At 29.6% G+C, this 16,722-nt stretch overlaps 1 protein-coding gene across 1 annotated transcript in view; it reads right to left on the bottom strand.

The window, feature by feature from the left end:
- The window catches only part of LOC129913307 (neuropeptide SIFamide receptor), a 148,825-nt gene that overhangs the window by 38,817 nt on the left and 93,286 nt on the right, over window positions 1-16,722 (bottom strand). Inside the window, exon 2 of the mRNA XM_055991913.1 lies at window positions 16,001-16,100. Within this exon, the coding sequence (XP_055847888.1) occupies window positions 16,001-16,100 (100 nt within the window). The remainder of the gene's footprint in view (window positions 1-16,000; window positions 16,101-16,722) is intronic.

Below are 16,722 nucleotides of genomic sequence, written 5' to 3'. Positions count from 1 at the left end.
AACACACCAACACGTTTCCATCGCACTATCACCACGTTTTTGACCGATTTTAGCGGCAAAGTGAAGAAAATTGCAGCTAGTTTTTAAGTTATTTTTTTCTCTGCTCGTGACTTGGGTCTCACCTGTCTTATTTTTTGATTTGATCATTAGTTTCCGATATTTTAAAAATTATCTCATCCAAATTTGGCAAATTTTCCAATATCTTTCTCGATTTTGCATAGTGCAGGTGCATTTCCAATGTTAGCTGCTATTTATGCATTTTCTGTGGTGCCTATTGGTAGCTCGTAGCCCATAATTGGTTATAATGTGCAAATAATGTCAAATCTTAATATTGCTTTACTATAATTAGCATTTTCCATGATTTTTCATCATTTTTATCTAATTTAAGAGCTTGTTTCTATTCAAGTGACGCAAAAAAAAACACTGTTTTTTGTGAGGTAATGCGAAAAAACGCAACTAGAAGCCATACGGTTTCTGTTTTGGGTTTTTTGTTTTTACAACATTGTTTGTTAAAGGTTCCTCTTTGAAAATGCAAAACCAAAAATCTACTAAGTTACCTCACCAAAGCGCCAATCGCTATTTTCTAAAGAAAAAATGTTGTTTCTATTCAAGTGACGCGAAGTGTATATAAGAAATTGAAAAGTTGCATACTTTTGTGGGATTTTTTGTAGATATTTTGTTGTGACCTAGATTTCTTGAAAAAATGAGTAAGGAAAAAGGAATATTGGAGATTGTATTTTTTCTTGTCATAAGATAAAAGGTATAGACGAAAAAGGTACTCAACTCACGCATAAAAGGACTTTTCTCTAAAAGCAATGGATTCAGACTCTAGAAACATCGAAGCATGATAGGTTGAATTTGTTGATTTGAAAAATCTAATTCTTTATGCAGTATACCTAATTTTTTAGCTGGGAAGCTAAAATAGAATGTTTTATTCTTATCTTTGTCTAGGAATCGTCTAGATCCCTTAGGTATGTTCCAATTTTGATTAAAACGTCTGATTGAATTTATGTCATTGATTCATGCGAAAAAATTAAGATGGCCAATTTAAACTTTGAAAAAGAACATGAAACAAAACAATTTGTGGGAAACACTATAGACTACTCACATATTTTAAGAAGTAAATTGATTTAAGTACTGAAAATTAAATTTAAAAAATGATAAATGTCAAACTTTTTCTACTTTTGTAAAGGCAGATTCATTTTTGATGGTGCCCGAGTCGAACTTTATGTACGAATTTTGATCTCAAACTGATTAATAGAATCTATTTAGGTAGTTTTCATCTTAAAATATACCTAAATATAAACTTTGTATACTTACTATACTCAGTATCTTCTTAGAAACCTTGACGACATATATTTAACGACTTTTAAAACTGAAAACACTTGTTTAATCCTTAATATTCTATTTGTGTCTAGAATTTTTAGACCTTACTATGTACTTGAAAAGCTCTTTAAGCTCGGTAGATACCACTTACACTTTTGAAGCTAGTTTGAGACTATTAAAACACCAAACACTTTTTAAGTACTAAATGTTCTTCTTGAAATTTGTACTTTTCAAACTCTTAAGACTATTAAAACTCAAAATTCTAGCTATGTCCTAAAAATACAAGTTCAGACATGCAACAAACTTGACCATTGTCTCGTGCACTTGTGACTTTAAAGTGCATTTGAAATAGGTCATTCGGCGAGTACCTACGGTCGGTATCGGCTATTTTTTTTGATTGAGTGAAAAAAACCACCGTGAAATAAAATGCAAAGAAAAAAGTGGAAGTGAAATTTGAAATGTAGAAGTGAAATGAAAATAAAAATTATATTTTAGTAAAAAAAAATAAAGTAAGTAAAGAACGAGTGTGCCTACTTAATAAGGCGGCCAGATTTTTCTTACACCTTCGTTAAATTGTTAAAATATTGAAAAATTCCGGGATTTGAATATAATGGCTCTAAAACAAGTTAAAAAAAAAAACAAAAAAAAGTCATTTTCATAATTACGTCCGTCGGTGTGTTTGTCAGTTTGTAAGTTCGTTGCGTGCGTCGTCGCGTGTCGGTGCGTCCATATGTACCTACATGAAAAACAGCCATAACGGGTGGACGGATTTTTTTCAAATTTGGTACGAATGATTTTGTTTTTGTTTTGTTCGGTTCTAATGATTGTGATTTAATTTAGTAAAGGTTATGCTATCGGTAAATTTAAAAAACTTGGGTTCTTAGTTTTTCTCAAAAAATACGGATAGCAGAAATATAGTATTTTTGTAAAAATAAAAAAAACGTCACTGAGGTCGGCTCTTATCCATATTGTTAAAAGAATTTTGTTTAAAAAAAAGTAGAGAAATGATTTATGTAGGTAACTTATTAAAATTTTACATTTGAATGGTTAACTAATATACGTATTTTGATCTACAAGAAGTGTGACCCAGTCATGCATTTTATTTGTTTTTACATGACTGGACTTGTTGGTAAATTTATTTAAGAAACATCTTTCTGTTTTTTTAATCAAATTTAAAGCTCACTGAAGTTTTGAACTGAATTTGTAAAAATTTCATTTTTTTTATAAAAAACTAATAAAAAAAAAATTTAGTAAGCAATTTTGAATTTTCGTACGTTTCCATACTTGCAGTCAGGCTTGCTGTTTTCCGTCAATTCCATTATAATCTTTAAAAAACAACAACTACTTGATAGTAACAAATGGACTAAATCATATCTTCAGATCTTCATAATATCTTATATACATTTTTTATATTCATTTTTGAACATTTTTTATATTTAAATTAGAATTTGTGTGATCTAGTAAGAATTTATAGACCCTAGAAAGAAAAGAAGGGCCTATCGAATTTTTGAAAATATGTAGAATATATAGGACTTAATGCGTTTTTGTAGAATATTGAGGTTTTAAAAAGGACTTAATCATATTTTTTTTGGTCCTAAGTAACTACCCAAAATGGGATTTTTTCCGATAACCGACTATTTGAGGTCTTAAGTAGAGGTTATTTCCTTTAGAAATTTAGTGATATTTATGACCTATTGAATCTAAACAAAGAATATTTGGGTTTTAAATAGGATTTAAATAGTGCCAAATGTTCGACTCGGGTGGTGACACGTCTTCAGTCGATCTTGAAGTAAACAAACGTCTTAAGTACACGGAGAAAAAAGACCCCATAAAATTAAATTGAGCCGATTTCTGCATGGTTTTTTGCTAAGATGACTTCCACCAGTGGCGTACGTTGAGTCGTCGGGGTCACGGGGCAAGACTACATTTTGGGGCCCCTTTGATATTTGGGGGCCCTTTAGATACAAAAAAAGTACGTATACGCCATACATTTTTTTTTGTATGGCTTATTTATTTTTAGGTTTATTTTAATGTTTTAATATGTTCGTAATGCACTTTGCTATACTTACTTAAAATTTCAATCATAAAAGTAGTAAATACTTGTTCTAGGGGCCCCCAAAATTAAATATTTAGAGACCCCTAAAATAATTTTTTTTAAGCTTAGAATTGATAGTTCTTAAGTGCTTAGAGGCCCCTAAAATATAATATAATTTTTTTGGAGCCAAGAATTAATAGGTATTGGGGCCTCTGTTCTGATGTAATATTCGGAATGCCACCAATAACGTAATGTTTTTATTTTGGGCCCTGATGTATTTATGTTGGGGTCCCTAAATTGATATTTAATTTTCCATTTGATAGTTTTGAACCACTGAAGTAATAGCTTTTGAGGATCCTCAAATAATATTTGTCATGTCATCAGAAAATTTGATGAATATTTTTGGGCTCTTTAGGAATAGATTTTGGGACCCCCAAATTAATATTTGATTGCCTCTCAACTAAAGGGGTTATTGAAAAATTATTTTTTGGGACCCTTCATATAATATTTTTGGATCCCCGAAGTCATATTTTTGGGGGCTCCTAAAGTAATATTAAGTAATCCATCAACAAATGTAATTTAATTTTAAAAACAATTTTTTTTTTATTTAATTTTTTTTAAGTCCTAAAGTAAAGGCATTTGGGGCCATTGCAGGGCCCTGGCTTGAAGTTGTTTTTTTGCTTTTTTGGGGCCCCTAATTTATTATTTGTGGTTGCAAAGATTTTTAAAGTAATATTTTTTGGGGCCCTAAGATAAAATTATAATTTTTCTTTTAAAAAATAATTTTTCTTTTAAAAAAGCAGTTTATTTTTTTTGGGGCCCCTGGGGTAATGCGTTATACATTATACTGAATGACATAATTTGTCTCCCTTGTATCCGAAGTGATTCAAATACATTTAAATTTGCTTCGTTACTCAATTTATGCTAACAGTTTAATTCTCTGCATTGTCTCCAGTGGGGGCCCTGAGGTCGGTTGGGGGCCCCGGCGCGTCGCCCCGCTTGCCCCAAGAGAGTGTACGTCGGTTTGTCGGTTTTTTAAGATGAAAATTCACATTAAAATAAGATGAGAATTCACATTAAATTTAACTGAGTTTAAGTGGAATCACCTTATTTTAAGCGGATATCACCTAATTTTAAGGTGGTGAAATTTAATGTGTGCGCATCATATTATTTTAAGGTGCCTTTTTTTTTCTTCGTGTATGAATAATAACTTTTTCAAAAGCCAGAGTTGTACACTTGTAACTACACAAAGTTAAAACTAGGCAAAAAATTAAAAAAAAAAAAACACATTAAATACTATTTTTGTCAGGACCGTCATTCATAACTGAAAATGTTGCCGTTGTTTTTTAATATTTTTTTTTTTTTTTTTTGGTTAACTGTAATTCTTTAGGAAAGTGCCTATAGCTAAAAATAATTTATGACATTAAAAAAAAATGAAAAACGATATTTAACAAACTTCTAATAAATATTATGGAGCAATTAAAGTTCCCATTGCTACAAATAAAGGAGCATCTGACATTGGCTACAGCCAAAAGGAATGTGTTGATGCTGTTCAATTTTTTTGTTTTTGTAGAAGTTTTTCAAGTGGGTTTTTTGAGGTTCAATCTTAGGACCAAAAGTAACGGTACTCGTCATAAACTAACGATTTTGTTGAAACAATTCAAATGTTTCAAAAGGATTTTTTGATAAATTTTATTTTTTCGAAAAAACACAGTTTTTTTTTATTAAATTTATTAAACTTATTAAATTTTAACGAAATCTCATATACAAAAGCATCTAAATACAAGTTTTAAAAAAATTACTTGACAATTTCACAAATTAATTTGCAATAAACCAAGAGTTAAGCTGAGACGTTCAGAAAGACATCAGATTTATGCTCTTAGCTCAAAAAGTTTCTTCTCCAAAACTTCTCACATTATTTTTGAATATAATATTCAATTAATTAACTCTAATAGCGGCATTTCTATTAATTATACAAGTAATTGCTTCTTAAATTTCATCATCAAACAAAAAAAATCACACATGTCTATTGTTTACAAGGTCGACAAATAAATGTCTAGTCTAGCCACTTGGCCTATAAGTAATGATCCTAACAGAGATAAACTCCGTTAAAGTTGCAGGCGCTATATAATGCATGATTTTATTATCTTTCTTGACCTTTCTTTATTTCCATAAATAAAAATTTATACACAAACTGAAATTTTCGTTGTGCCGCCAAATTGAAGTTGAGTGAAATGTTTTATGTAATTTATCTACAAAACATAATCCAGATTCGAATAAAGGAGAAACAAAAAAATAGAAGACAACAAATAGAAACTCATTAATTAGAGTGCTATATTCTGTATGACTTCACTATTCTCTTAAGTAAAACATTGTCCTAAACAACCTTCTATACAGGGTGTCCCAAAAGTAATGGATCAAACGAAGTATGCTGATAGGGGATCTTAAGGGCTCTCAGAATTTGGTAACTTGTTAATCCCAAATCCTTACGGTTTTCGATTTAATGCAATTCTTGTGAAATTTCGAAAAATCCCTACTTTGCAACAGTATTTTGCTTCCTACGCCCATTATTGATTTTTGTTTTTTAAAATTCTTTTACAAAAACATTTAAAAATAATTAGGAACAATTAATTAATCAAAATATTTTTTATTCCATACGCCATTTTGCTGCAAATTAACTAACAGTTTCAAGTTTTATAAGAAATCAGTTTCTTACTTTTTTTTTTAGAGCAACACCGTTAAAAAAATTTGTACGGTGTGAGAATGGTTTGTTATTTTAAAAAGTTGCCATGTTATTGTAGTTTTCAAAAAAAGTATAAAAGTTCCCAAAGTTGCAGTTAGATCGCAAAATATTACAATTTAAATTCAACAAAACAGGGTTTTTCAGAGCAAAAATACAAACAAAAATAGAGGCTTTTGTTCAAAGAAAAATAAACAAATAACAGTTCGAGAAAATGTGTTTATTTTTGGTTGTTTTTTGTTCTGAAAAAACCTGTTTTGTTGAATTAAAATTGTAATATTTTGCGATCTAACTGCAATTTTATGAATTTTTATACTTTTTTGAAAACTACAATAACAGGGCAACTTTTTAAAATAATAAACCATTCTCACACCGTACACATTTTTTTTGCGGTGTTGCTCTCAAATAAAAGTTAGAAATTGACTTTTTATAAAACTTGAAACTGTTAGCTAATTTGCAGCGAAATGGCGTATGAAATAAAAAATGTTTTGATTAATTATTTGTTCCTTATTATTTGGCAATGTTTTAGTAGAAGGATTGTAAAAAACAAAAATCAATAATCGGCGCAGGAAGCAAAATACTGTTGCAAAGTAGGGATTTTTCGAAATTACACAAGAATTGCATTAAATCGAAAACCGTAAGGATTTGGGATTAACAAGTTACCAAATTCTGAGAGCCCTTAAGATCCCCTATCAGCATACTTCGTTTGATCCATTACTTTTGGGACACCCTGTATAAAAACACTAATTTCCAAAATTACATAGCCTCACCCTCAACTTTCGCATAAAAGGCTGTAAACGAAGCACAAAAAAAAAATGTTATAAACTCTTTAATTCTGCCTTTGACTAATAGTAAGGACCTACATAAATTTGGTTTTCGCTATTATAGTCCTCTGCTCTAGTATAATCCTCATTATTTAATTCCATATCCTGATGGATGAGTCAAGCTATCGTCGGTCTTCATTGTGTATAGTAGCATTGTAGTAGTAATTTTCATTCTAATACTCTTTTTCTAGTGTCTTAAGCTCTGTTATATTTTTTTGTGAATTTTATGTTAAGCCTTAACATTTTTATAATTCTCATTTAATTTGTTACAAAGGATAAGCATAAGGAAAAGGATACTCAATAATATAATTTTAAATTCCTGTTTATTTTTTTAATTTTTATTTTTTTGTGGTTTTGTGCTGTGATTTTCCAGTAATTTATAATGAAAAAAAATTAAAAAAAAAAAAATAAATATGAAAATAAACGTGGCGAGTACTCAAAAAGAGTATTTTGTTGTTTAATTACAAAATAAACGACGTTGTTCTCTTTTGGGGAAAAGAACCACAACAAAAAAAGTGGAATTTAATGTAAAATTTATAAAAGCCCTTTGAGTGGCAAATTTTCATACCGCACCATTCAAGCAACCATCAAAACAGCCAGCTAGGAGTAGGGTTGCCAACATTATCTTAAAAGATGGAAAGTAACATTTTTTTTCTTTAAACTTAATATTTGTCGAAAGAAATTGATAACGGTGAATAAAATCACTGAAAATATACCTCTACATACTATTATGCTCAGTATAAGACCTCTCACTTTTTTATTTAGTCTTAATTTTTTATTTAATTTCTAGCTTATTTATTTAATATTTAATCTTTCTATTCAGGTTAACTTTCTTAATTTCTTCTAACGGACCGTTACTTAAAAAAACATACATTCTTCTTTAAGAAGAGGGTCAGAAGCGTTTTTGAGTTCTTAAGTCTTTCTTTAATATTTTCCGTGCTACTTGTGCGTTATTCAAATTTTACATCAATACCATAAGTCATCATGACATGGATTAATTGCATTGGAGCAAGGACTTAAAACTTTTTTTCAACGGCATTAAAAAAGAAGCTGGTTAAAAGAGTCCTTAGATGCGTGCCATATAAAAAGAGCTGCTATTATTAGCTGCTATTTAATCATTCTTTAATTACACTGGTCGGCAACGGATATAGAGCAAGAACCTGAGTGCTGAGTCCGAATCTGAAGTCAAAATTTTACTGGCACGTCACGTTTTTGAAATAATTGAATATTAATAGGTCAAAAACGCGTTTTTTTTGGGTACATTTGACATCGAATTACATCACCGTTAATTTTTTTTTTTTGTAAAACTACTTATGCAATCTCAAAACGCCATATTAAAACGTCCTAAAGGTATTTATATTTTTTCAAAACTACTTTTTTTCTCAAAGATATTGAAAAAAGAAATTTATGATAGATACATATCTCAAAATCTTGATTATTTTTTTCAAAGTAATGAATGGTTTTTTGAATAAAATTCCATCTTGCGTCTTCTGATTTGGACTTATAAAGAGCAACATATTACGGAAAATATATATTTTTTACTAAACATAAAAAAACTCAATTAAAAATTAGTTTTTGAAGCTTTATAGCGAAAATAGTGATGAGTATAGCTCAAAAACTAGACGTGATAGAAAAAATCTGTAAACAGTTTTGAATTCCGCACACTAAAGTCAATCAAAACCACCTTATAAAGTTAATTTTAATTTATATATAATAATAAGATCTAAAACTTTTGTATCAACAATTTTTTCACATAACCTCAAAATTTATGTGAAAAATTCAAAAAACCGAGTTTTTGGTTTTTTATTTTTATCTTTTTCAAAAACAAAAATTTTTCTACGAAATTTTGTGAAAACTTACCTTATTATGTCCCAAATACACTGTAATTTATTTGATTTAAAATATTAATTTGTTCACTTTATTTTGACTTAATACAAAAAAAAACAGCCTAATTTTCAATCGAAAATTCACGTGTCAAAATATCAGCTTTTTTCAAAAAGTTGGTAGGTTGGTAGGTAGGTAGGAATTTCATGTAACATTGATAAATCTTACGTTTTTGAGTAATTAAAGTGTAAATCTGAATAAATAGGCCAAAATTGTAAATAATGATAAGAAAAATTTTCGAATTCAAGCTTTTTTCATTTTTTGCATTTTACGAGAACATGTTCTATAGTATACTTATGTAATTTTTTTTTTACACCATCAGAAAATTGACATTTTAACGAACAAAATGCCCACCGACTTTTTGAAAAAGGCTGATATTTTGACACGTGAATTTTCGATTGAAAATTAGAGTGTTTTTTTGGTATTAAGTCAAAATAAGGTAAACAAATTAATATTTTCAATCAAATAAATTACAGTGTATTTGGGACATAACAAGGTAAGTTTTCACCAAATTTCGTAGGAAAATTTTTGTTTTTGAAAAAGATAAAAATAAAAAACCAAAAAATCGGTTTTTTGAATTTTTCACATAAATTTTGAGGTTATGTGAAAAAATTGTTGATACAAAAGTTTTAGATCTTATTATTACCTACAACTTTGCCATACAACTTTTTTCTATAGGACTTGTAGTTTTGCCGGAAATCGAGATATACCATTTTTTACCATTAAAAACTCAACCCACCCACTTCCCGAACTCGGCTCGCCCGTAATTTATTTTTCCTTTAGTTTTCATCATATTCACCTCCTTTTCCAATGTGTTTCATTCTACTATGATTTTTTTTGGTTTCAAAAATTATCGACCCTAGTCTTCAAATAACAGAGAACAGTTTTACTTAGCTTCATTTATTTTCAAAACATGATAAGTCCATTTGTTAAAAAAAAGTTTTTGACAAAATATTTAATTAATTTAACAAGTTTTAGCGTTATTTTAAATACAAAAATTAAGATTTAAATTCTTAAGGATTTATAAAATCAACCTTATTGTGGGTTTAACCAAAAATATTCATGTTTTGAAAATAATCGATTCAATTGTATGAGAAAAAGAAAGTAACTAATTAAATTGAATTGGGTTGGATTTTTGTAAGGTGGAAGACTGTGAGCAGTGAGCAGCCATATTGAAGAGCAATGGCAACTTTTTTCTGCTGAAGTGGAAAAGCAGAGTGATTGAAAGCAGCTATCGCAATAGCAGTCTCAAATCTATCCACAACATGACCTAACTCGTGGGAAAGGTATGTTTTAAGTATCTGTTCATAATTTTTTGATTAGGAGAAACACAATTATCACAAACTATATCAGCAATTTTTTGCTAAGGAAGCATTTTATTAAAGACCAGCAAACCATGAACGCAATATTGAATGTAGGAATCACAAAGAAATCGCAGTTCTGTTAGAAATTCCTATGAAGTAGATCTATAATAAATTGACAACATTTTTAGACAAGCTTGTGAGAAACAAAGAAAATTGGACAAAATACTGATCTTTTAGAAGCAATTGGAGGATTTATACAACAGCGAAAATAAATAAAGTTAGAAATGACTGATGTTTTTCTAATTCTTAATGGGAAGTTAATAGCAAAGATGTTTTTGTTACTATCGATATCGTTTTGAAATGTGTAAGTCTAAAGAGGAGAACAAATATCGAACAACTTTTTTTGTTGTTTATTTTTCTGAAAATAAAGAAACATATGGCAACCCTGCATAGTCCGCCTGCATGATGATTACCTACACAAACGCAACCGGCATGTTGGAAAATAGCATTTTATCATCAACGCGATGGTTCGGTTAATTAATTCGGTAAATTGCATAAGTGGCTCATAGCTGTTACGAAACAACACTTTTTTCCTCACACCATCTCACCACCACACCGCCGCCGCGCGCCTCGCCTTTGTCCTTCAATGTTTGCATAATTTAAATTTAAATCTATATCGTTTCATGCACCACACAATATTGCTTTTCTATATGCCAAAGAGCATCATCATCATCATCAGAGGCAATATAGTTGTTGTAGTTGCACAGGTAAAAGGGTTAAGGGCAAAAGATTTCACAAAAAGAAAAAATTTACAACTCGTATAATTTCATATTCCAAAGATGAGTTTTGATACCCTCTATTATGTATAACAGTGTTCGACGTCCTCGGTGTTAATTTATATTCATTTTGTAAGATCTCTTCCGCTAAAGAAGGAACTTTGTGTGTGTAGGCTCCGCTCATGTCTCTCTCACTCTTCAGATCTGAAGTGCATCCCAGAGTACTTGTGTGGGACAGGTTTATCAAGCGTCAAATAATTGGAAATTGTAATTCACTAGCAATATGATTTATTATTACAACGTTCGTTGGGGTTTGGGTTCAACGACGACGACACGACAGGCATATATAGAATTATTGAGCGCCAACATCGTGTAGTACGAGTTTGAGTACCTATAGGTTGTGATTAATTTGAAGGCTATAAATAAATTTGAATGGGTACAAAATTGTATTACACAAAATAAATCTTAAGGACAAAAAATACCAATACCATATTTAGGAGGTATAATTTGGAATATTTACATTTTTTGGGTTTATTTATATTTGCGTGGAGAAACTTTTAATAACTTGTTTTGGTACGATTAAGAATTAGTGTTATGAATAATACCAACAAAAACTGGTTAAAAAAAAAAATGTTCCACATACGCCACAGTGACCGTATATGTTTTACTTCGAAAATAGATACCAAACTTGTTACCTTTGTTTGCAAAAAATTATATATTTATTTTGTTTTTTTTTTTTCAAATAAGACAGTAATAACTGTATTTCCATTGTAAAACGTCAAGTTAACACCAAAATTAAAGTTTTTGATTAAGATATCAGAAGAAATATGAGAAAAAAAGAGAAGAAAATTTATTTTTTTTTAAATGATGAGAAATATCTCAAGTTTTCGAAAAAATTATTGCAGTTCAGCAAAACAAACTAAAAATATACAGGGTGTCCCAAAAGTAATGGATCAAACGAAATATTCTGATAGGCCAACTTTAGAACTCTCAGAATTTGGTAACTTGTTCATCTCAAATCCTTACGGTTTTCGATTTAATGCAGTTTTTTTTGAAATTTCGAAAAATCCCAATTTGCAACAGTATTTTAGCTTCCTCCGCTTATAAATGATTTTTGTTTTTTACAATTCATTCACTAAAACATTGCCTAATAATATAAGAAATAATTAATTAAACAAAATATTTTTCATTTCATACGCCATTTTGCTGCAAATTAATTAACAGTTCCATGTTTTATAAAAACTCAATTTCTTTCTTTTATTTCAGAGCAACACCCTGAAAAAAATTTGTATTGTGTGGTACTGGTTTATTATTTTGAAAACTTGCCGTGTTATTGCAGTTTTCAAAAATGTATACAAATCAAAGGTGAAATTAGAACGAAAGATATTACAATTTGAATGCAAAAAAAAAAAGAAGTTTTCAGAGCAAAATAACAAGTATAATTAAGTAGGGTAAAACTATACAATACGCCCCAGTTTACAAAACGCCCCACCAGTCTCGTACGCACACAGGTGTTGTTAAGCAAACGAAACGAAAACTGTTCTAACTAAATTAAGTTGCTCGTCAATTGTGTTATTGAGTTGTAGTATTCTGTGTGCCCTGAAAAGAAAAAAATAGCAAAACAAAAATTTGGCACCAAAACATATTGCGGAGAGCGCAGACAAAATTTCATTTTTTCAAAAAGTATAAAGACCATATCAAATTGATATATATATTTATAAAGTTCAAAAATTGGGCTTCTTAGTCCTTTTTTGACAATTCCTTAAAATCACTTTGGATTGCTATATTTTTGCATGCGCGTATTGCACTTCGAAATTTACAAAACGCCCCAGTACAGTAAGTGTAATACGCCCCAGTAAATTATGAAGTAAAATACTCATCAACATTTTTTTTTATTTGCTATATGCTTAAGAATTGCATTAAATTACAAAAGGACGACACTGCGGCCATTATGGTCAAAAACGAAAATTATTACAGGACCGTTTTTAATGAAGTTTAGTTTTCAGCGCATATCTTGTCATATGGCGTCGCACGAGTTTTTTTACCATGTATACATACCAGATTGCAACATTTGCGGCCGCAAAGCATCGCAAAATTCTATATTCCAAAATCAAATAATTTAATTTTTCTAATTTAGTACATTTGTACCTACTTTTTCCTTAGGGGCGTTTTGTAACTGGTGTGGGGCGTTTTACCCAGCAAATGAGTTACAAAACGCCCCACTTGAACTTTTTTTAAACGATTTATATATAATATATGCTAACATATTTTAGTACATATGAATATGCCAACAGTAAGAAAAAAGACTATACTTTTTATATTTACCAAAAAAACTATTAATTTCCTTTATTTTTTTTGTTTTATTAAAGATTCAAAAAAAGTGGGGCGTATTGTATAGTTTTACCCTAATAAATTTATTGACTTATAATTTTTAACAGATAACGTTTTAAGGAAAGCAAGAAAAAAACACTCCAAACTTGGTATAACACATTACTTTTTTTTAATTGAATATTTAATTTTGTTTTGTAAATTGAATCAAAGTATACTTTTCTAACAATTTTTTTATTGTTGCTGGAATTCGAAACCAAAGTCAAAATTTATATCTATTTTAACAAAAAATCAGAGACCAGAAATAACAGTCAACCTTTATTTTGAATTTTTTCTCTCTGAGAGTTACCACATTACTTAAAATATAGGTTTCGGTTAAGGTTTGAGATTTATTTTTACAAATCGAAAATAAAAGTTATCGGTTGAGATTTATTTTTTATTTTTTTAAATACCTATCAATAATTGAGATTTTTCAAAAAAAAAATTAATGGAAAAGGTCAACCGCTTTCGAAAATTGTAAATTCAAAGGAAAATATGTCAAAAATGTCTTTATTTTGCAAAAATACCTAAATATGAAAAGGATGTTTTTTCTTAGTTTTCTCTTTTCTCTTAAAATAAAATGTAGGCTGCTGCAACCAATGCAATTTCGAATATTTTAGGGGCCGATATGCTCTATTTTAGGGGCCGATATGTTCTAATTGATACAATTGCAGATGAGTATTATTTTTTCTCTCAGCGATAAATCTCACTGCTTGACCAAAACATAAAAAAATAAAGGTTTCTCTCAGACATTGACCGAAATTTTTCTTTTTTTTTAAATTGAGATTTATTTCTGATCTGTGCAAAAAATTATTCAGAAAAATTTTAATAACTGTAATAATATTTAAATATAAGAAATAATAGTTATTTTTATTGTAAGAAAAGTAATTTTTTTTTTTAAATTCTATTTTTGAAAATTTTTTACTTGCTCTATAGGGCAAGTATTGGTTTCGTGTCGAAAAAAAAATTGAGGTTTTAATCAAAACCAACATTGCGATGATTTAAAAATCCAAAAAAGTGGGTCTCGCAATTCCGTCCGTGCGTCTGTACGTCTGTGCGTCTGTGCGGTTGTGCGTCCATCTGTACACATTTCCACAGCCTTAACGCGTGGACAGATTTTCTTCAAATTTGGTACAGATGATTTTTATAGAATTCTGAAAGTTGGTTTTTTTTTTGTTTTTTTTTATATCTCGCTTAGAAAGTGTATCTCCCATACAAATTTTTCATTTCAAACCAAATAACTCGAAAACGGCTCTAACGATTTGGATTAAACTTTGCAGGCGTAATATTCAACGCGATTGATATAAAAGTGCACTTTTATTTTTTTCAAAAAAGTCAAATAAAATTTTTTTTTTCATCAATCTTTCTTTAAAATTATATAGAGGCAGCTCTTAAACAGCCCTATTTATAAACTCATCATAGACAGTACATAGCATTATGTACTCTTTATAATGTCTTTAAACAGAAAATTGTCATTTATAAACTTTATGCAAAGTTTAATAGAGCTTGTATAAGCTAAACGCGTTATAGGTTGTTTAGAGCTTGAATAAGAATATATTTTGCTTAAATGTCATTTGAACATCAAATAATTTTCAGAAAAAGAAAACACAGCAAACATTTATATTTTTTTTATGTCATTGAAGAATTTATTTTTTGAATAATTTATAATTTTGTAATCAACTGAAACAAAATATGTATAAGAAATTGTGTTTTTTCATTGTATAACTATGTAGCCGTTTAGAGCTGTTTAGTGAAATCTAATAAATAAGGCTGAAAATCTACAAGTAAACTAACATAAAAGTGATTTGAACTGCAAGAGCAAGTACGTGCGACCCCAGTCGTGCACTTTATTTTTATATAAAAATGTATTTTTTTAAAAATGGTGTTAACGTTTTTTTTTTTTTCATTGAAACGATGTTTTAAAAAGATCTAGGACGGAATTTCTGGTCATCATTGAGGTGAAAGATTATCTTAGACTTTCCCTGCAGTGAAATCCTTATTTATGACCAACACTCAAATCGACCTTTTTTCTTAAGTGAATCCAAAACTTGAGGAAAGAGATTTCAAGTGTTTTTTTCTATTTGCAAACCTATACCGAATTTAAAAAAAAAATATACATATTTTTAGAGGAAAATTTACCTTCTTGAATCGGTCAAATTTCATTTCAGCATGATTGAAAAAAAAAAAAAAAATTTCTGAAATCATGATTTTAATCTATCTACTCATGTGACCGCTCTATTTTTGCAATGAATAAATACCTCACTTTTTGCAATTAATCAATATTTTTTATTTAAAGTAAAACAAATCATAGAAGTAAATATTTAATTGAATGTTTTACAGTTCAATAAATAAATTCTATTTGGAAAAAAGAAATATGTGTAACCATTTTAACATTAACTTTTTGTTGTTCGTCTAAAAATTCACCCCCAATCAATTAAACTAGGTCAATCAAAATTAAACCTATGCATTTCATATCCTAATTTATTTATCCCTCTTATACATGCAGAAATAGGGTTCAATTACCAGTTGTACAAAATTACATTTGGCATAGTCGCACGAATATAAATTATAATCACAATTCACAACCCTTGTTATAGCCACAAAAGTTCTTCGAATTGCATGTCCAGCTTATTATTTCAATTGCACATGCTAACATCCCATAATGTTGGCAGATTGCATTTCCAATGTATATTGTGTATAAATGTAAATTGGGTCCACATGTATTTTGTTAACACAAAACTTACCTGTCTAATGATACAGCTATTAAGCTGTAAACTGATGCCGCTACTGAGACTCCTTGAACATATGTAACGGTCTTGCACATTAGCCAACCAAGGACCCAAGCTGTAAAGACAAGAAAAAAAAAAAATAGAAAACAACAATCAAATAAATGTCAAACTTTCAAGACACACAAAAAATGTATGTGATAAAGAAGAAATGAACTACAATTTGCACGATTCTCAAAGCTTGTTTGGGTTAAATATCATTTAGCTGTTTCTCACGCACCTCAAGATTTCGGCCGACAAAAATTACACATAAACAAAATCACAGCTGAAAATGTAGAAACAAAAACACAAAATTTCTTCATACACTACACATCCTTATGCAATAGCAGAGACGATAATGACACCAGACAATGCTTAGTACGAGGGGGAAAAGAAAAGAGACCTCTCTTCAATTGGATTTCCTCGATTATCGCTAAAATAACAAATTAGAATAAAAAGAGGTCACGTTTCACATAATCGTATTCAGCGTTTTGGATTAGAAAACGTGCTGGCTTGAGAGCAGCCAAGTCGCCTTTATAGACAAGAGGCGGAAATTTTTGAAGGAACAAAAAGGACCACTCTTCTCACACTCATTGTGTCGCCTGATTTGCCTGCTAGACAATTACACGATGAAAAATGCAAAAGGACACTGTCTGTGTCTTTTGTAGAAGGAAAAAGGAAGAAAAATAAGGAAAAGGAAA

This window comes from Episyrphus balteatus, chromosome 3, assembly GCF_945859705.1.
Source record: "Episyrphus balteatus chromosome 3, idEpiBalt1.1, whole genome shotgun sequence".
Classification (NCBI taxonomy): Eukaryota; Metazoa; Arthropoda; class Insecta; order Diptera; family Syrphidae; genus Episyrphus; species Episyrphus balteatus.
The sequence above is the reverse complement of the archived record's forward strand: the minus strand, read 5'-3'. Positions and strand labels throughout refer to the sequence as shown.